Source organism: Phacochoerus africanus, chromosome 9 (genome assembly GCF_016906955.1).
Source record: "Phacochoerus africanus isolate WHEZ1 chromosome 9, ROS_Pafr_v1, whole genome shotgun sequence".
In the NCBI taxonomy this organism is placed as follows: domain Eukaryota; kingdom Metazoa; phylum Chordata; class Mammalia; order Artiodactyla; family Suidae; genus Phacochoerus; species Phacochoerus africanus.
The window spans coordinates 12,122,623-12,144,677 of record NC_062552.1 but is presented as its reverse complement, the minus strand read 5'-3'; the positions used below and the strand labels follow the sequence as shown (position 1 = coordinate 12,144,677).

At 43.3% G+C, this 22,055-nt stretch overlaps 1 protein-coding gene across 1 annotated transcript; it reads right to left on the bottom strand.

The window, feature by feature from the left end:
- Positions 1-801: 801 nt before the first annotated feature.
- MYLIP (myosin regulatory light chain interacting protein) lies at positions 802-21,549 on the bottom strand. Its single transcript, XM_047795112.1, has 7 exons — positions 21,241-21,549; positions 19,934-20,124; positions 7,742-7,927; positions 6,064-6,261; positions 5,132-5,296; positions 3,754-4,174; positions 802-2,365 (listed from the first exon to the last, which is right to left on the bottom strand). Exons 1-7 carry the CDS (start codon positions 21,325-21,327, stop codon positions 2,276-2,278), a joined length of 1,338 nt encoding a protein of 445 aa, XP_047651068.1. The 5' UTR covers positions 21,328-21,549; the 3' UTR covers positions 802-2,275.
- Positions 21,550-22,055: the final 506 nt, after the last annotated feature.

Below are 22,055 nucleotides of genomic sequence, written 5' to 3'. Positions count from 1 at the left end.
TGGGCATCCTGTACCATTTACGTCTTCATCATTATTAAATTTCCAATGCTCAATAAAAACTTAGCAGGTGTTCCATAAATGTACTGCATAAACAAATGAGTTAATTCCTAGAAAGTGATGGGAGACTGACACAGAGGAAGAGTGGAAGACAAATCTTGTCTCTCAATTTTTAAAGAATTATTTACCTGAAATAATTGCATGTGTATGGAACTACACTTCTGGGGCAGCTGCAATTATTCAGCTGCTACAGATAGTTCTGAGTTACATATATATTATGTGCACTGTCCTCTACTCCACAAAGTTACTTCCTGAGCAACGCGACTGTGCACACATGAGCACACTTAGAGCAGTGAGGTCCTAGCAGCAGCAGGCTAGTCATCCTACAGAATGCAGCCCTGGAGTCTGTGGCCTGAGACTGTCTGCTGGGACCGAGCCTGGCACTCACCTGTCCTGAACGGGCAGTGCACTAGCAGCATCATCTGGGTTTACATTTTTACCTTCTAGCTTTGTCATTCTCTTCCTTCTCCAATACCTTCCAGTCCTTTTCCCAAATTTTATTTTTTGTCTGCTTGTGTATATTACCCCATTTTCATCTACATTTCAATCCTATAAACCAAAAGACACAGATGAGTGAATAACGGGGTAAACAGTCTCCTTGATGAGAGGCAATACACTAAACTTTTTCAAAATTTCCACGAAGGACCACATCAGATACCCACCAGGATGTTAGCAACACTCTTTTCTTTTAAATGAATAAAAACTGGTTTAAATGACAATAACTATGACGATACAGACACCGTGTTTGCTTTAAAGTCTTTATTATCCTGAATATAAAAGACAGAAGTCCTTTAGGATATAACAGAGTTCTTTATGTGGAAACATTTTTTTTTTTACAAGTGAAAAAATAAATACCTCTTGGAATAAAGGCTTATATGCTAATATGTGCCATAAAAAAGTAGAGTTTTAATATTTGACAAAATGTCTGTGCAAAGAAACAAATGCATAAACACATTACTGCTACATTAAGGCAATATGAAGAGTATACTCAGAAATCTCAGTAAAGTGACAGTGTAGATTTCTAGCTTTAACTTAGCTAGTATTGCACCCAATAAGCTCATCAAGGTTTCCCGACATCCTAGAAAACCCACAAGCTGACCAGCATCCAAAATGCCCAAGTGGGAGTGGAGAACAAGATTAGGAAGAGAGAAACAAAAAGACCCCGAAACCCCTCTAACACGTATAGAGGGACAATGAAAAGTTAACACTTAAGCATATAGTACAAAAAAAAAAAAAGCATACAATACCTAAGATATTTATGATAAGGCTGTAAAAGGCTTGATGGCTCAAGCAAAAGCAACCCCACTGGGTGAGGCTGGAGCAGGGTGCATGGGAGAACTCACGAACCACCCTCATTTGTACACCACAAAGCTTCGTCGCAGTAAGCAATGCTCTCTCTTCCCAAGGAACACACACCCCCCCTTCCCAGCCTTAAAATATTCTACCAACTCAAGAGGCCCAAGGAGTGCTGACTACTCCACAGAACTCATCTAACCAACCTGGCAGCATTTTATAAGTGAAAGGCTTGGGGAAGAGGAGAGGGAGAAGAGATAGGAAACCAGCCACGTGGTGATCTGTTTTCTACTAGCCAGACTGGTTTAAATCCGACAACTTGTTGTCTACCTTTAAAAAGTCCCCGAATAAAGTTTTAACTGTTGGCCTCCCAATTATTCTTGAACAAGTTAGAAAAACAGACATGACATGAAAACAATGACTATATCTTTGAAGAAAAATGTTCCTATTAAAAATGTCTGGCGCTCCATGACCCGTACTAAAAAACCCAAGTAAATCCTTAAAGGGAACTCTTACAAAATTGGCTTGCAGGTAGGTAACTTACCTCGGGATATGTTAGGGAGACTTACAACATTATTTTCTAAAAGGTCCCCACTCTTTGGCCATGTTGCCACGGAACCGACGTCCATTCCTTCACTTGATCCTGATTCCTTCGCTAGATCATAAAAAAGAAGCAAAGTTCAAGGAATGTGTTTGGGGCCCAGAGCTCTTCCTCGTTGTTACCCTGGAGGTGCTGATTCTACGTGTGGGACATGTTGGCGGTGAGGAGTAATCGTATTTTTATTATTCTTCCTTTTGTTTTGTCCCTAAACGTTGCATGGCAGATGTGTGGTGGAGTATTTATTCTCTCCACAGTCTATCATTTTTATAGTTTCTAACAGTGCAGTTCATGGAGACACGGCACGTCTGGTAAGTGCACAGCAGGTCAGATCACAGTCAGGTTCAGGAGACTGGTGTGGGTCGGCAGGTAGACATGCTGGACGTGGTCCACTTGCGACCTGCAAACGGGACATGACTGGAAGAGAGAGGATGACAGTACGAGTCAGGGCACCTTCGAGGATCTGTGTCCTCAGGGTTCACCCAGGTACCTGCACAATCTTGGTTTCTAAGTGCGCCGTGGTCACAACTACTTCTAGCTTTCTACTGGGAGAGATCTTTGCATTCTAATCAGTTTGGGAAAGTTTGCATTTAATAAGAGATAAAAAAAAAAAAGAAGACTACGAAAAACCATAAACTAAAGGAGATTAAGTTACTCTAAACAACGCACATGAGTAAAGGGATTACTAAAGGAATCTTGCTGTGCAATAAGGCTGTGGTCCCTAAGTGGGCTGATTCCAGAGCCTTAGGCAGGAATATGGAAGACCCTTCCAGAGGCTGAGTGTCCTTGGCTCAGCTGGCTCAGGGTGGTATTCCCAGGTGGATGCCTCATGGCCAGTGAGCATGGCTGCTCTAGTCATGGGTCACAGCTCCACATCTCTGGCTGGCTTCTCAGCAAGCATGTCCTTTCCTCAGCCACAAGGGGAACCTTAGGCATGAGGGTCAGATGATATGGGCAGAAAGGCAAATTGATGACCAACCACTCCCGGGAGATGACTCATCTGAGTATCATCGCCTGCTCTTAGGAAGGACACAGGCATCCTCCTGGCATGTGTGTAGGCCTCAAGAGTTCTGAATTAGCAGCTTCTGAAGGACTAGATGTTACTTAGGACTAATTTTACATAAAGCCACAATGAAATTTAGCCAACAGTTCTAGGAAATGAAAACCAATTGAAAATACCATTTTAAGAGAAAATGCAAGGTGCAAGAAAGGGAAAGATACTATATAAGAGGTACTTTTGTTTTTTTGGTTGTAGTAATATTACAACTAGTTTGACTTGCTAAATGAGAGCCAATCCACAAGGCCCCAAGGGAGCACAGGCAGTAAAAAAAAAAAAAAAAAAAAAAAGAAACGAATCACAAGTAATCAGTCAACAACCCACTCATGGATAACTGAGAGTTAACTATCACACCAAACCCTACTGTTCTTTCTCAAATAATACAAGTATGTAACAAAGACCATCCTCCTAAGTTGTCAGGATGTGGAGGCATCATGAAACGCAAGAGGAGTTGACCAGCCCTAAGAGGCCTGGATTCCAGTGTCTGGCTCAGCCACTAACTAGATGTGTTACCTTGTGAACTGGAGCCTCGTTTCCAGGCCTTGCAAAAAGCTTGTGATTTTGCAATCACATTATTGAAAAGAGTGTGCTAATCCGAACTGTTTCCAGAGAGCAACATCTCCTAAGTCACTAAATACAAAGACTCTCTCCAGGTGGAGATGGACATTCTCCATTGGTGTCCCTCAAGCCAGCACCTGGTCTGTGGTGGCCAGCTGAGCCCTCCCCTGGAGCCGGGGGAGCCCCTCACCTGGAGCTGAGTGGCGCAGCCCTCGCAGCACACAGTGTGGCCGCAGGGGCAGAAGGCCGAGTTGATCTCGCCCTCACAGCACAGCATGCAGAGCATGGCCTCCTTCAGCTTGCGCAGCTCCTCCTGGAGGGCCCGGGTCTGCTGGCAGCTGAGGCCCTCGCAGCTGCTGCAGTTCATGCTGCTCTCAGAGGACTTTAGGGGAGAACTTGGGGGGCTGTGGTCGCTTCTTGGTAAGAGGTCCATCACGCCTGCGTTGTACAGAGCCCTCCTGGCGTGGTCATATACCTCCTTTGAGGTTCTTTTAATATCGAAGACATACTTCTTGCCCAGGTTAATGTTTTCGTTCAGAAACAGAGAAGCCAGGTGGCCCTTCAGGTCTCGGCTGTACTGCATCATGACGGCACTGGTCACTGTGTCGCACCTGCGGACAGAGATGGAACACCCACCTCAGTACTGACAGGCCTGGGCAGCCCCGTGATCCAGGCCTTAAATGCTGCTGAGAACGAGAACATTTGTGTCAGCATTTAATATGCCTGTTTGGGTGCTTTCAAGTAAATTCTTCCAGTTTTACGTCTTAAGTATCGGAATAATCCCACCTCTATGCTCCTCCAGAGTCCCCAATACAAGGACCTCTGATCAGGGAGCTGTAAAGCCAGAGAGCACCTCCACCTCCAGGGATAGGAGCTACAGTGCAAAGCAGCTTATGGCAAGAAAAAGGACATTTTTCTTTGAAGTCCTGGATTTGTGTTAAAATTTTTCTACACATTTTCCATCCTGCTCCACACTGTGTCTCTTTTAACATAAATAAAGGGCTTGGGTTGCCTGCCAATTAAATATCTTAGCTTTTAATTGTGCTAACATTTGAGTCAAATCACAACTCTACTTTAAAGCACCCTCAGAAATGAGGGTATCAATACAGTTACAGAGAGACCCTTCCAATCCACTTAGGGGGCGAGCGTCTGCTGGCCCAGCAAGCTCTCCCAGGAAGGAAAGGTGACTTGGGGATATCCTGTGGGGAGAGGGCAAAGCTGAAGCTCAACAGGCCCATACACTCAAGTTCCTTTGGGGAGGGGGAGCTGTGAGGAATGAGCTAAGAGTTAAGCAGTGAAGCATGTCTGTGCAGGCAAGTACAAACACACACACACACACGTGCGCGCACACGCGCACACGCGTACACATGTCCTGAAAAGCAGGGTGATTATGAGAAAGACCCAACTGCTAGGGCAGAAACGAAGGGTCCAAAAAGAGCTGACTTCTTAAATTCTGTACAAGGTTCACGGACACAACGATACCAGGACCTGAAGGCGCCTTGCCCTCACCTGGAAACCCGAGTGCTATGGGCATTCACTGGGGCTACGGGGTGAACAGGGGTACGTGCCTGTAAAAAGCGTGCGTCTCGGTGATGGCTCGGTACAGCCCGCTGGCTGCCCTGGTGCTGATCATCTTAAACAAGAGCACGATGCTGTTCCCAGACTCCTTGGTGACGGTCAGGTACACATTCTTTCCCGACTGAGTCGCCATCTGCACCACAGGGTAAGCGATCCTGAAAGGCGGGAAGAGGAAAGTGAGCGAGCCAGGGGTGGGGCCGGGGGACCGCGCCTCATGCGCCCCTCTGCAGGGCCCTCACTGCTTCAGATCGCCATTCCATCTGATGCGGGGCCGGAGACAATCATAGAAGCGCTGCTCCCAGTCATCGAGGCTTGCTGAGAAGCAGCTGGGGGGAAGTGGAGAGGCTGCTGGAGCGAGTTTTGGAGGGGGGATGTAGGTGAAATGAGCTACTTATAGCCATGAATGACTTATTTGAAAAATAGTAACTTTGCCACATTCCTACACTTGAACTTATATTTAAAAAAAAAAAAAATTGAATGGTTATCAAGGCCTCAATAAAATTAATGAACCTACCAAAAATGAAACATGTTATTCCTAAAGGACGGCTGTCTAGCAAATCCCTCTCCATTTCCCGTTTTCATGATCAGAGTTACGACAGTCTACACACACTTAGGTCGAAACAAAAATTTCAGTCTTGGAGTTCCTGTCATGGCTCAGTGGTTAACGAATCCAACTAGGAACCATGAGGTTGTGGGTTCGATCCCTAGCCTCGCTCAGTGGGTTAAGGATCTGGCGTTGCCGTGAGCTGTGGTGTAGGTTGCAGACGCGGCTTCGATCCTGAGTTGCTGTGGCTGTGGTGTAGGCTGGCAGCTACAGCTCTGATTAGACCCCTAGCCTGGGAACCTCCATATGCCATGGGAGCAGCCCTAGAAAAGACAAAAAGACCCAAAAAAAAAAAAAAATTTTTCAGTCTTGGGTTACCTGTTAATGGGGCTAAAGTCGTCTTTACAAATTGAGATTCCTTCAGGTCCAACCCCAATGAGGAGTTTCTGCCCTTCGCTGTCCCTCACGGAATGCCACTCTATGCCATAGTTTTCCATCGCCGATACAATCTGCAAAACTTGGTATTCAGCCGAAGCCTGGCTGGTCCCCTCCAACTCTTTATGCTTTGCCACGATGCTACAAGACACCAAGAGGGCAGAGAGGTGTACAGACAGATTAACTGACATAGTCTGGAGAGAGAAATCTGCATCATTTTCACTTAGTGAATTATACTCACCCTGTCATTTATGAATCACAAAAACTTACAGCTATATACTTTTGATGTTCCATTATTTAGCAAGCTTATTGTAAAGTACTTCTAAGACACTGTTCAAGATTTCAACTACTGAATATTTAGGAGAAAAAAACTACTGGGGGTGACTTGAAAGAATTATGGAAAATCTGTAAACATATACATAAGAAATTTATAGGTAGGAAGGTCTCATGCATTTGTTTACATTTACTTTCTAAGTTTCATTACTCTATAGCATTTTATGGGATTGATCAGATCATTTGCAACTGAAACATGCAGGATTCACTGTATCTATTGGAGTGGAGAGTCCCTAATATAGTCCTTAAAGATCTCCACCTCCTGTGTCCATACCTTCGTGTAATTTCCTTCACTTGAATGCAGGGTGGATTAATGACTTGCTTCTAAAGAGCAGAACAGGGCAGAAGAGATGGGATGAGATTAAGTTATAGAGTCTTTGACTCTGTCTTGGGTATTTGCTCTGACTTGGATTCCTTGTCCTAGGAGAAGCCAACCCGAACCCTGGAGAGGCCCCTGTGGTGAGAGCACAGGCCAACTAACAAGCTACCTGAGCTGAAATGGAAGCAGATCCCTCTCTCAGTTAAGCCTTCAGATGAGACTGAACCCCACTGGTACTGACTGCAGCCTCCTGAGAGACCTGGAACCAGAGAACCCAGCCTGTGGCCAGATCTCTGACACAAAGAACTGTGAGATGATGTTTGTTGTTTTGAGGTATTAAGTTTTGGGGGTAAATTGTTACCCAGGAATAGAAGCAAGACACCTATGTTAGGTCTCTTGGTTTAAACCTTGCTTCAATAAAGAAAATACCAACACACATGATAAGACTTTTTTTTGCTTGTTAGGGCCACACCTCTGGCATATGGAAGTTCCCAGGCTACAGGGTCAAATGGAATCGGAGCTGCAGCTGCTGGCCTACACCACAGCCATAGCAACTCAGAATCTGAGCCATGTCTATAACTTACACTGCAGCTCACAGCAATGCCAGATCCTTAACCCACTGAGTGAGGCCAGGGATCGAACCCACATCCTCATGGATACTAGTTGGGTTCGTTAGCACTGAGCCAGGATGGGAACTCCCTACGTGATAGACTTTTTAAGAGATTCTTCAAAGGTCAGAGGTTTTTAGAATTCCTTTTATATAGCATTTCATATAAAGGCCTTTATTTGTGTTTTTAAGTCCCCCCCCAAAAAAGGCTAAGAACACTTTGAAAACAGCTCGTTATACTGGGCAATGGTCTAGTCTCAACCTCACAAACTGTCTTTATCTACCATAGTTTTATTTTTTCCTGGAAATTCTTATAAGTTTTCTAGATATATGATAAACGCGAGCCTGAACTGCAGCCTCACCTGTTCAAGGTGGCACTGGAGAGCTCCTTGGCACACAGTTCCTCATAGCTGTACTTGGCCGTGTTCTGGTTGTAGTCCCCAAACTTGGTCTGGGCCAAGAGAGCACTGAGTTCCACTGCCTGCTCTGGGGAACACTGGAGGTGGCCTGCCAGGAGGGCCTCCTTGATGTGCAAGAAAAAGATATGCCTGCAAAGCAACACAAGAATGGGGTTATGCTGGGGGACTCACCTGGTGTCAGACTTAACCTGCTTAGCCATTTCCTAATCCCTTTCGAGTAAGGAAAGCAGAACCAGGAAGAAAGCTACCTTGAAAATGCTTACCATTAAAGAGTTTTTTAATAAATCCTGAGTATTAAGGCAGAAAATAAGTATAAGGATTAAGTTTCTCTGGAATAAAAAATTTAACCCAAACAACACAAATCTAAGACAAGTTCAGTTAACATTCAAGTTACAAAATGTAAAATAATTATATACATGATGTTTGCTTCATTATACTTTTTCAAAGAAATTATCTTAATCAGAAAAACTTTATCTTGATGTGGAATTGATCTCTTAAGATCCTTTATTCAAATGACCCTCAACTCTCCAGGTTGCTTTTTTTGTTTTGTTTTGTTTGTTGTCTTTTTTAGGGCCACACCTGCGGCATATGGAGGTTCACAGGCTAGGGGTCGAATCAGAGCTGTAGCTGCCGGCCTACACCTCAGCCACAGCAAAGCAGGATCATTAACCCACTGAATGAGGTCAGGGATTGAACCTGCAACCCCATGGTTCCTGGTCGGATTCGTTAACCACTGAGCCATGACAGGAACTCCTCAACTCACTAGTTTTAAGGCTCACTTTCTCCTAAGGATCATATTCAAATGTCCAAGTGCTTACAGATTTCTCCACTGGATCTTCTTCAGTACCCAAATTTCACCTCGTTCAAAACCAAACTGTCTTCCTTCTCAAACCTACGTTTTCTCCCAGTGGAAACCAGAGACTGACTCGTCATTTTTACCATGCACGGACTCACTTCTGACTCTTCATCTTACTTCTAACCTTCTTTCTGTCTCTGAAAACTCTTTAAATCCAGTTCCATTTTTCCCATTTTTTTACATCCTTTGTCCTACTTGCAGCTCTCAACTGTCAGAATTTACAATATCCTTTAAGCTGATCTCTCTTCTGGACTCTGTGCTAATCCATCTTCCTGGCTGCTTGCTTCGGATACAAACCTGTCATTTCTCTGCTCAGAGCCATTCAAAGAATCCCTACTATTTGCCTGGAAAGCACAGTGTCAACATGAACCTTGGCTTCTCCACATCCGGTCCCAGATTTCCAGCCACATCTCCTGTCATTCCTTCCAGCCACTATGTACCCCAGGAAAGGGACAATTCCTCTTCCTGGAAACACCGAACATGTTCGCACCCCCACGTCTCTGTTCTTGCTATTTTCTCTGTCCTGAAGGCCACTCTTTCTGCCCCCTCAATTTAGATACCCTTTTGTCTCTATCACATGCAAACTATTTATTCTTCTATTATATCTGACACGTTCTAACTTCCAGCACATTTAGCTGCACGTAAGCTGACTTTGTTAGTGCCTCTAACATCGGGGAGCGAGCTCTATAAATGCACATAAAACTGCATACTGCCTGCCATTAGTTTATACCCCCATTCTGGTTTCCTTCCATGTGAGCCTGTCCTAACTGTATACAACACTACATTCCACATTTACCAAAAGGTACGTGAGGCTTAGAAACTCCCGGACAACTTTAAATGTTGTTGCCTGCCAATCTGTATTGCCTAAGATTCTGAACAGAGTATCTCAACTGCCACAGGTAGATTGGCCTAGGCTATGAAATTTGTCTCTGGCCAATGTATCAGCATAATCTTCCTTTGATGACTTGACACAGCCTCTCGAACATGCTGAAATGCCATAATAGTCCTCCCATTAACATATGAATTATGATCAAGAGCTCTGAACAGGGCTCCTAAATGCAGCTCCCCTCTTCAGCTGGATACCTGTATGCCAGTCCTCAACACACTTTTATTACTATGCTCGTCTGTGTCTGTCATCCAGGTAGAAAGGATAATGTGGGCAATGCAAGAAAAGGAAATATAAGAAGAGGCTCTGTTGAGAGTCTTAAAGCTTCAGGCTGACAAGAGCCATTAATCTTCCTTGAAGACATGTTTAAATCCAACGTTTTATGCCTTCTATAATGATAAAGAAATGTTGAAAATTATCAGACTCTGCCAAACACTGCAGTTTTTTTCTTTATTCGAAGCCCCCTGTGAAGAAATCACAGTAAGAATGCGTAACAGCACTGAAAGAAGATAAGCACGGTTTTCATTAACCCAAACATCTGTTAGTCTTTAAAGTATTTCTGACATGCTGCTAAACTGAGAAGGGGGTCCCTACTGGGGCAAAGAAATAACTATGAAAATAACTTGTTTTAAAATAGCTATCTGAGGACTGAGGTCTAGTAGTCTCATCAAGTCTTGGTGTTACTGCTTCAGCCTCAGAAGGCTTTTGAGATGACTGGTAAATTTCACCTTGGTTAACATACCTCGGTCTCTGGATTCATCAGGGGGTGTGTTAGTAGAGAACAAAAATCTAAATACATGTGTAAAGAAGTATGTGTTGAAAGATTTTAAGGCTATCACCCAAACTAAGTCTTTTCCATTTAATCACTGCTTAGGTGAAAGGATCTTTTAACTGATTTCCAACTATCGAGTTAGAGACGAGGGTAGCCTGAAAAGAAGAGGTTCAAATCGATCCAATTTCTTTTTCCACACTATCCACGCCTACTTCTCAACACACAGCTGCCAAAATCAAAGGCAAAGAAGCAGCAACAAAATATTAACAGGTGGTCAGCAGCCTGAGAGTAATGCTGTTCCCTGCTCAGTGTGTGAGTCAGAATTTTAAAAAGGGGGTGGGGGACAATAGCCTTTTCAACACTCCACATTCTGGACTGCTCTGCAATTGATACCCTGTAAGGAGAAAAATTCTCCCCTTTATCGTTTACAGAAACTTTCTGGAAGGACCCTTCCTGCATTTTGCCATTTCATGGCTATAAAGCAACCTTCTCATTTTAAGTCAACGAATTTGTCAGGCACTGCCTCTGTGCCAAGCCCTGTGTGGGGGTTCCAGGGTGAACATATGTGATAGTTGCTTTTTTGATGAACTTAGAGCCTTTTGGTGTGAAGGAAGATAGCCTATCAAAATAGCTCTGGCCACAAACTGGCTCTTGGGTGACAAGTGTATGCTCTCCAGGAGAAGAGCACAATGGTGCAGTGACAGCGAAGGTCACCAACAGTGCCTGGCCATCAGCAGACTCGATTGAAAGTGCTCCTTCTAAGAGGAGGGATAGTAGGGCTCAGAGCAACATTTCCAACAAGGAATTGGGTGATGGCTCAATAGTCAGGGGTGGTTTTGAGTCCAGTATTTTCTCCTCTTATTTTCTCTCAAACCATCTGGATTCTAACTGTCTGGCTCAGGAAGTTCCCCCCTCCCTTTTTGTGAAGTGGGTGAAAGGTTACCAACAATGTCAAAATAAACAGATGTGGTCAAGTAAGGCCTGCAATAAATAGCTATTTAAAAAAAAAAAAAAAACTAAAGATCAAAAGTGGTTGGCACATCTAGTTCAATTTAAGTTACATGTTAGAATAACTGGACAGAAAGCAAGCCTTTGGGAAAAAATTTTTTTTAATCTTAAGCAAATGTCTACCAATACGTCCTGTAGACATAAGCCCATTTCTTAAACATTCTTCTGGTTGTCCCTTGAAATTTATGATTCTTCAAGTTTTACCCAGTTACTAAGAAAAATGGTCACTTTCAATATACGGACAGGGCTCGGGGGCTAGAGTCGTATATCCTTAATATGCTTTTGTTTTGAAGTGTCTACTTCAAAATTCCTCTATTTTGAAAATTGATTCTTTTCCATAGCATCAAGGAACAAAGTTGGGTCATTCACCTTTTGAGAACTATAATCAGAACACTCTCCTCTAAATCTTGGCTTGTTTCATAGAGAAATCATCTCATAATCAAAGCAGAACTTTCTGCAAGTCAATCAGGCGTTGTCCATCTGCTCATCACGGACAGTTCCTCTCAACCGCTGCCCTCCAGGTATCTTCCCAGTTACATCATGCTGAAGAGCTTCTCATGACACAAACACAAAACAACTCGATCCACATTCACTGTTAAACGCAAAATTAAGTCGCTCACCTAAAACATCTCTGAAATGGCTAAGGAGCTATCTTTAAAAACTCTCCAGTCCCAACATCTGAAGTGAATTTCTCCCCCAGAGGCGTGCCTGAACCTGGCCATCCCCTGTAATGGCTGGTTTGTCCTTCACAGAGTAAGACACCGCCCCCACCAACTGAGACCACCAGTATGCCCGCCTCAGTCCTATGAGTCATTAAACCACCTCAGTTCATTTCACACCAAGCTCTAACCACCACATTGTATTTTAAAACTACCAAATCAAAACAGAATTGCTATTGGTTTGTTTTGTATCTTAAATCCCAGTGAAACAAAAATCAGTTCAAGACGGATCATAGGCCTAAACACAAAAGCTAAAAGACGGATGATAGGCCTAAACACAAAAGCTAAAACGGTAACACTTTTGCAACAAAACACAGGAAAGCATCTTCATGACTTGGAAGCAAAGGTTTCTCAGGATGCATTCAGCAAAAACTGTGAAAGAAAAAAGTGGTAAGTGAGACTTCAACATTAAAAACTTCTACTCATCAAAAGACATCAAAAAACAGGGAAACCACAGGAAAAAATTATTTCTGAAGCACATATTGTTTATTAAAAACAAAAGTCTACCTGACAAAGGACTCGTGTATATATATAAAGAAGTGCAGCTCAAAAGCAAAGGCAACTACTCAGTAAAACGAGTAAGTAACTTGGATACCTCACAAAGGATTTACAGAAGGCCAATAAGCATGTAAAAAAGTATTAAACATTATTACTAAAAACACAGAAATTAAAGCCACAATGTGCTACCACTACAAACCCACCAGAAGGCTGGCAGGGCTGTGGAAGAACTGGTCCCCTACACACTGCTGACAAGAGTACAGAACGGTACAACTGCTTTAGGAAAAGGTCTGGCGGTTACTTATAAAACTAAATAATTACCTCCTCTATGACCCAGCAAGTCCATTCTTGTATTTACTCAAGAGAAAAGAAAACACATGTCTACGAAAGAAAAGACTTGTGCTTGAATATTCAGAGCAGCTTTATTCATGAGAGCTGGAAAACAGGTGCCACAAGAGAACTCTATATTCTAATTCTTGGTAAGGATTTTGTTTAAACAGGTACATGCATTTGTCAAAACTCATTAAACGGCATAATTAGGATTTGTGCATTCATCATACATAAATTTTATTTTATTGTTTTTTTTTTTTGTCTTTTAGGGCCACACCCACAGCATATCCAGGTTCCCAGGCTAGGGGTCAAATCAGGGCTGTAGCTGCCAACCTACATCACAGCAACACCAGACCTGAGCCGTGTCTGCGACCGATACCACAGCTCATGGCAACACTGGATCCTCAACCCACTGAGCGAGGTCAGGGATCAAACCCGCAACTTCATGGTTCCTAGTCACATTCGTTTCCACTGTGCCATGACATGAACTCCCCCACATGTAAATTTTATATCAAAAGAAAAAAGAACTGTAGGCAAATACTGAGTTCTAGTTAACAATATGCTCACTGAAGTGTTTGGGGGATGTGTACTTACGACTTATTTTAAAAAACATCAAATAATAGATTGATGGACAGGTAGAAGTTTCAAAAAATGGATAAATATGCAAAAAAGCAAGTATATGAAACTGTTAATAGTAGAATCTAGGTATTGTTCACTGTAAAAATCTTCAACTTATCCTTCGTTTGAAAATTTTCACAGTAAGAGGTTGAGAAAATAATACTAGTAAAAATCCCTTAGAGTTCAAGTTCAGAATTCAAAAGAAGCGCCATTCCTAAAGCAAACCATCAAATCCGCCACCCCTCCTGGAAGAAACTGAGAAATACAGGCCAATAATTACCAAGTCAGGTCTCCATCCAGGCTTAAGGAAATCCTTCTCAAAGCCCAAAATACAAAATGGGAATTATTGGTTAAATGTGCTTCCTTCTCAGGCTCCAAAGCCATTAAAAGATAAGGAGGGAGAGTTCTCTTGTGGCTCAGAGGGTTAAGGATCCAGCACTGTCGCAGGGGTCACTACTGTGGCGTGGGTTTAGTCCCGGGCCCTAAAACTTCCACATGTCACAGGCAAAACCAACAAAACGAAACAAACAAACCAACAAATACGGAGGGTACAGGTAAGGGAAATTCCTAACTTCAAAGGTGATTACAACTCACACCAGAAAAATACTGGGAAGCATAAAATCTGCACTTTGAAAAAATATGATTACTCATTCAAGATAGATAGCTGTTCCTAAGCAAACAACAGTCCAGGCAATCGTGTGGTTAAAAAGCAGTTAAAAAGTATTAACTACATCTCTTCCTCTACCATCTAGATTAGAGGGACTATCAGGCCCAGGAGAGACCTGGGATCCGGCTGCTGTGAGTCATGACTCAAAATAAATACACCTCAAAATAAATACACCAGTGGGGTCAGTGGAGCCTGACCCCACTGGTCACCCCGAGTCTGACCCTAAGTGCCAGCTAAATATTCAAATTGCATTCATGACATTCAAAATGAAAAGTTCATTTTGGTTACATAAGCATTAATTTCTCAAATGTTCTCTGGTATTTCACACACCTGTATAAGTATCAGAAATGCACCTGCATGTTCATTGCAGCACTATTCACAATAGCCAGGACATGAAAACAACCCAAATGTCCATCAACAGATGACTGGATTAGGAAGATGTGGTATATATACACAATGGAATACTACTCAGCCATAAAAAAGAATGACATAATGCCATTTGCAGCAACATGGATAGAACTATAGAATCTCATACTGAGTGAAATGACTCAGAAAGACAACTACCATATGATATCACTTATAACTGGAATCTAATATCCAGCACAAATGAACATCTCCACAGAAAAGAAAATCATGGACTTGGAAAATAGACTTGTGGCTGCCTGATGGGGGAGGGAAGGAGTGGGAGGGATCGGGAGGTTGGGCTTATCAGACACAATTTAGAATAGATTTACAAGGAGATCCTCCTGAGTAGCATTGAGAACTATGTCTAGATACTAATACTGCAACAGAACAAAGGGTGGGGGAAAAAAATGTATACATGTAAGGATAACTTGATCCCCTTGCTGTATAGTGGGAAAAAAATAAATTAAAAAAAGAGAGAGAGAGAGATTGAGGGTATCCAGGTGGGAGATCTGTGGCTAAAGTAAATATATAACGACACAAACATCCCATATTCTGAGCAAAAGGGAAAATAGATAAATTAGAATTCAGAAATGTAATTAATACTTTCTTTGGAAATAATGTACAAGTCTGTTTTTATCTTTTTTTACCTTCCTGGGGTCTATGTTATGTTTGGGCATACCAAAAAAAAAAAAAAAAAGTGTCATACTTTTAGGCATGAAGTTGAGATGAAAAACATAAATACTCCTGCAATAGCACCCTGTGGAATTTACCCATCCTGAATCACACTATGGCAAACTATGTAATCAACGTTTACCATCAATGACAATGTTTTATAAGACTGAACATGATTAAAGGCACTGGCTAGTATCAATGTGGTTCAGCTCTGGACGGTTTGGAGATTATCACTTCCCATCTGTCTATAGTTTGCATGTGGTATTTGCTTTGTGGGTTTCCCTCAGTTTGCAATGTTTAAGTGATTTGAGAGATAGCAAAAAAACAAGTTTAATAAGTACTTAGGACTTACAAATTGGTTGAAATTAGATAGTAAACCTATAGCTTGAAAACTATCTGAACTTCGTAAAAGGTCCGGGCTAGTGGTAGTTCATTCCAGATAAGAGCTAACAGCCACAAGGAACAAATGGCTTGGAGTGGGGTGGAGGGGATGAAGGAAGGAAGCAAGCAAACAAAAGAAGGCCAAGCACCAAGCAAATTCTTAACAGAGAAAAATCACTACAAAACATTTAATGAGGAGATTTCTTTTAGATAGTCCCAGACTTTTCAGGTTATAGAAGCAAATGAACAAACATTTCAGTATCTATATAAGAAAATTCATAATGGAGTTCCCTGGTGGCCTAGCAGTTAAGGATCCAGCATTGTCACTGCTGTGGCTTAGGCTTGATCCCTAGCCTGGGAACTTCTGTATATTGTGGGCATGGCCAAAAAAAAAAAGAAAGAAAGAAAAAAAGAAAATTTCTGTTATTCATATTGGTTAACACCATTTTAATGTATATCCAAGTTCTTCATTCATTAATTCAATAAATATTTACACACCAGGCACTTGCTAGACTCTGGGGATACAAGGCTGATCTAACGGAATTTAGATTATTAGAGTGACTGACAATATCTAACGGAATTTAGATTATTAGAGTGACTCACAATAACCACGTTGTCACATAAGTAAACGGCATGTTACATGCTCATTCAATGCTATAAAGGGAAGCTACACGACGTCCTGGGAGTTTAGCCTCCTGAGCAGGTCTAGAGAAGGCTTTCCTGAGGACTGATGAGTGAGCTGGGGTCTGAAGTCAAACTCATCACTGCTCGAAACTTTAAAAATTTTTTTTTTGGGGGGGGGGGTCTTTTGTCTTTGTTGAGCATCCAGTCTCCAGTACCTATCATCTTCTTTTTGTTTGTTTGCTTGTTTTTTGTCTTTTTAGGGCCGCACCCTCGGCATATGGAGGTTCCCAGGATAGGGGTCTAATCAGAGCTGTAGCCGCCGGCCTAGACCACAGCCACAGCAACTCAGGATCCGAGCCATGTCTGCGACCTACACCACAGCTCACGGCAAAGCTGCATCCTTAACTCACTGAGCAAGGCCGGGATCGAACCCGAGTCTCAGGGATACTAGTGGGTTTGTTAACCGCTGAGCCATGACGGGAACTCTGCAACTTTAAAATAATGAGATTCAATGTTTAGGGTTATAGCATTTTGAGAATATGGAGTTCAGGACTCGTGGAGCCCTTGGCTTGGGATTGTTTTCTGGGATAGAGGATTCAGGTGGTGGGTGTTAACGAAGCAGGGTGCCCCTAGCAAAACCCACAGAGCTCTGCTAAAATGTGGCAAAGTCAGGAGAAACAGACTTTATTGACTGTGGATGGTATAATTACCATGCCTAAAGATGAAGCATATAATTCTCTAATCTCTAGTTTTGAAGATGTTGACAAAATCTCATCTGAATTTCTGTGAATAACCTTAGAAACCTGTGAAGAGCCTTAGAAAGGCAAAAATTTCAAAGACCATTTATGATTTCAGATCTATTTCCAGGATATATTACTTTCACTTTTAGCTCTAATCCGTAACATGGCAAACACCTGCTGAAAATACCTGCTGTCTCCATCTCTGCAATGTGCTAGCTGAGTCTAACAAAGCTCTCAGGTGACTTTCCAGAATCCCCATTCAAGAGCAAACATAATAATCTGGGTCCAGAATCAAACCTAAAATTTGGCCGTATCAGAAGCCAGAGTAACTCAATCTACTCATCTTAGCACACACTGGATATGTTTTTCTTCTATCTTCAGAGAAATGTATTTAGAATGCATTAGGAGAATAACATGAGAGGAAGCAGAAGCAAAGACGAAAAAATCTACCACTAGAAGGGATTTTAAAGAACCTCTTTCAGGGTTTTCAGCTAGTCTCAGTCTTGGAAGTCTGTAAATGCTGGTTAGTAGCTGAACTGGATCTAGAATGCAGGGCTTCTGCCTCACCCCTGGAACACTCCTGTTACAAACAGGCCTTCTAACTGTCATTCTCACAGCAGCCTCCCTAATCTGATGCAAACTAATGTATTAACTGGCCCCCAGTTAGGCTAGCTCTACTACGATCAGGCTGCTTTAATTGTACACAGAGGACCACTTGGCCAGGATATTTCAGCATCATTTAATAAACTGTCCAGACACTTTCAGTATACTAAATGTACCCTCATGACTTCAGAGATGGTAAAAGATCACCTCTCCTAATTGGATTGGCAAAGCTCAGTTTACTCACTGCATAAACAGGTCTATTTTATTTTCATGGCACTATAAATATTTTATAACAAATAATTAAACATCAAAATGTTTATCTACCAGCTTCATCTTGCTAACATTACGAAAAATAAGTATTTCTATTCTATGGTATCATGCACGTAAAAACAATGCTAACTGTAACTAAACTGGACCCAACACAACTTCTGATCTCAATGAAAAGGTACAATGCTAATTATAAATCGCTACCTAGTTACTAAAGTAGAATGCTATACAAACTTTGGGTGGTATTTAAATTCTGTATTTCAGACAACACCACGAAAAAAAGTAAAATGCACTAATATTTTAAAAGTCAAAAGTTTAGCTCACACATTTTCAATACAATTTCTAAAGGAATGAAAATCAATGAAAATTATCCAGTCTAACTAGGTATGTGCATTCTTTGAGTGCTATTAGGCATGAATCTCAAGAGTCAGAGTCAACAAAGTAGGAAATGTGATCCCAATTCAAATTCATAAAATGGCTCTATTTCTTGCATGAAAAAAATGCATTTTTGACAGTGGTTATTAACTCTTATTACAAAAAAAGCACAGGTAAACACCATCTAGTAATAAATTTTAAAAGTTTGTAAGCATTTATAACACAAATATACACATTAGGTTATTATGACTGAGGCCATTGTTTAAATGATGTCTTTGGTCCTCCAAGCTTCTGCAGATTAAATTTATGTCATCAAAATAGATTTGCATCTGGAGCCCTTGAAATAACTGCCAAATCATGATAAAGCTACACAATGAAAATTCCAAGACTGTTGTGTTTCTTTCCTCTTACTCAACTGCAAGTTATCACACTGAAGTGCAAAGTGGAAGCATTTGCAAATTAGTCAAAAAAAAAAAAAAAAAAAAAAGCCTAACCTATTCTGATTTGTATAAACAGCTAAAACATCCTTAAACATGGAATCACTTGAATATCTTGCAAGACATTTTCAGAAGCACTAAGCATTCAATATACTAGCTTCTCTCAGATACCAAATTGAACATTTCCTTCACCCTTTAAAGTTTCGTAACAAGGCAAAACAGATTTCAAATTCAGGTGAACAGTATTTCAAAATGTTTCTTTCCGTCCTTTGGTAAACAACCAAAAAATTGACATGCTAAAAACTCTTAAAGGATATGTATAGCTCACTCATCGTTACTCAAAGTTGTCACACTCACATTTTTCATGTGCTGGCAAATTTCCAAGCCAAAGGATTATGAAAAAACATCAGAACTTGGATCCAAAGTTTGCTGTGCTTAAAAGTAGTCATTTTCTTTTTTTTTTTAACATGCCACTGTAAGATTTAGGTTTCCTGTATTTTAGCAATAAATACTAAATACTGGTTTCCTAGTTTGGCTCTCTTTGAGAAAAGTATTATAGACAGTCTAGAGGAGAAACCATTTTTTGTGTGAAAAAAGAAACCACATGCTCCAATTATCTATCACTATTGGTGGCTTCCTAGAAATAAAGAGATAAATTTAACAATCCAAATTCAACAATCATGCATAACACATCCGTGGAGTGGAGTTTGATTACTACTGGCCTTAAAAGAAGTTTTCCTACTAAGTTTTCAAGAAACTGAAAAACTTTTAAAATTCTGCATTTACTCGGACAGAGCTCCTTCCTACAGACTGTAACCTGACACTAGGCTGAAGAAGTTGACCAAGTTTAAGTAACCCAAGAGGAACTGTTTCCTGCTTTCTGTTAGAGCAGTCTGCAATGACCTATAGTAACACTGCTGAGGCAGAGGTTACTATCGGACAGTAGATGCTGCTATCAGGAAGTCAGTTAGTCCCTTTCTTTCTTTTTTTGATTTTTTTGTGTGTTGTGGCACTGATCAAGTGTAAAAAGTCAGCCCTGCTCACCCACTGTTTATAAAGACAAGAAAAACACCAGAAGAGTTGGAAATCATACCCCAGGCGAACTATGCACCTCTCTTTTCATCTCAACAAAAGAACTGGAAAACTTCTGAGTTAGGAACCAACTCACTCTGTAACAAAACAAATTTGCCTGTGAACATCTCTGGGAGGTGCAATGGCCCCTTCCTAAACAGAACCAAAGATCTATTTGACATTGGTTTATTTTAGGGTCACTTTACCTAGTCTGTTCCTGTAAAATGAGATGAGGCTCCACGAAGAACTTGACTCTCAGTTTAAGCCGGTAAGGGGCTAGCCCATCCATCTGCTGGGAGATCCGATTTCTTAGATTTAGCCATAAACTTTCACCTTTGCTACCCGTAAATTGCAGTCCAAAATAATCAACTTCTATAATTCCCAATCGCCTGCACACCTAAAACAAAAACAAATGCAGCATGGATGAGCAAGTGGACCACGGGATTAAAGCAAACCCAAAGGCTTTAACATTCCTGCCTACTTTTTTTTAAAAAAAAACAACAAAAAAAAAACACAAAAAAAAACAAAGTTCAACAACGGTGTTACAATTCCTGTTGTTAGCTAGAACAAGGTTCTAAGGCTCCAGGGATGTTAAACCACTACTAGATGTAACATAGAGGCACAAAAGGAGTTCTCAAAATGCAGCCTTCCAGAAAAGCTGAGGAGGGGAATCCACGGGGTATTCTCCTCCTCATTCCAATCACCGGAATTCCCTCCACCAGCACAATCCGCACAGCTGATTTGGCAGCTTATTATTTGGGCAATTTTAACCATCTGGACTCCAACAAAACAAACACATTGAGCTAACACGCCACAAGTGTCAGCTAAGCTTGTAGGTTTTCCAAACATCTCAGGTCGAGGGGGTTTGAGGGCAAAGCGTTTCTCTTGAACTGAATTTGCCATCTGCCATACTACTATGTACACTATGTGGAACCGTTCTTCTTTACTCTTAAGGAAACGCGTGCTGAAAGACAGCCGTGAGGTAGAAAAGCCAAACCTGTGGTCCTCTCGTCCCCCGCAATTGGGGAGATGCAGGTAGATGAACGGTCCATTAGACAGGTAGCAAGAGGCGAGGGCCTGGCTTATCTGCCAAGCAACCCACGGGACCTGCGACTGCTTCCAGCCACCGCAACCCGGGGCGCAGGTGGCGCTGCCAGGCCCCGCGGGGACCCGACAGGAGGCATCACGCACACACCTGCGGCAGGTGTGCTGGGCCCCCTTCTTCCACGAGAGTGCCGGGCTGGGGGGCAGGGTGGTAGGCCCGCCGCGCGTCCCCCGAGACCCCCACCCCCACTCCTCCAGGCGTCCCCCGCGCGCCGGGAAGGGGGCCGCGCGCCCCACGGCCTCGAGGAGGAGGGGGCGCGGGCCGGGCGCCTGGGGCGCACTCCCTCCGCCGCCGGCGCCGCCGCGATGCCGGCCCCCGAGAAGCCCCGCGTCCGGGCTCCTGCAGCGACCACGAGGCCCCTGGGCCTCTGGAGCCGGCTGGGGCCCCCGCCTGGCCCCTGGTCCTCACCTGGTTGAGGCAGTCCTCGCCGTTGGCTTTCGCCTCCACCTCCACCTCCATCAGCACCGCGTCCGGCCTCGTCACATAGCACAGCATGGCTGGGGCCGCCGCTGCCGCCACAGCCGCCTCGTCTTTGGTGTGCGCGGGGATCAGACCCAGTTCCCGTCTCGGCGAGGCTGGCCCTCAGGAGGCTGCAGCCTTGCAGACCCCTGCCCTGCACACCGCAGCCGCCGCGCCCTCGCCGCCACCCCCTCGCCAGCGCGCCCGTCAGCCGGCTCGCTGACTCCCGCGGTGGCGCCGCACTCCAGCAGCCCGACTGCCTGCGCCGCGACAGGGACTCCTCAGATATAGCGGCCCCGCCCCCCTCGGCTGGGAGCCCCCGCCAATCACGGTGGCCCCGCCCCTCCACCGCCGCCCCACCAGCCAATAGCGACGCCCGCTCCCCTGCCGCCCGCCCTTCCAGCGTCGGCTGAGTTCCCCTCAGCCTCCCCGGGAGGTGGCAGCTCGCGGGCGCCGGGTGCTGCGGGAGGAGGAAGGACCTGGGACGCAGCCTCTATCTCTGCCCGCTGGGCGACGCTGCTCCGAGCCAGCGATCGCCCGGGGCTCCCAGGCTGGGACGCCTTTCAGTCGGGCTTGAATTTACACTGATTAAACGCCTCCAAGCAGCCACTGTTCTTCAAAAGCCTTGAGGTGAAAGCGGATAGGAAAGAGAACCACCCCAAAGCCTAAAAAGAAAACTATTTCCCCTGTGGTTTGCCACAGTGGGTTGCTGGAAGGCGGAATTCTTGTTCTTTATTTTCGGCGCCGTCATTGAAAAAACAAAA

Bases quoted from the DNA above. Each gene is read 5' to 3' on its own strand.
- MYLIP (XM_047795112.1), bottom strand. From the start codon at position 21,327: ATGCTGTGCTATGTGACGAGGCCGGACGCGGTGCTGATGGAGGTGGAG. The intron at 20,125-21,240 runs GTGAGGACCAGG...TTTTTGTTTTAG, and splicing joins GCGAGGACTGCCTCAACCAG to GTGTGCAGGCGATTGGGAAT. The intron at 4,175-5,131 runs GCACGTACCCCT...CTCTGTCCGCAG, and splicing joins GAGACGCACGCTTTTTACAG to GTGCGACACAGTGACCAGTG.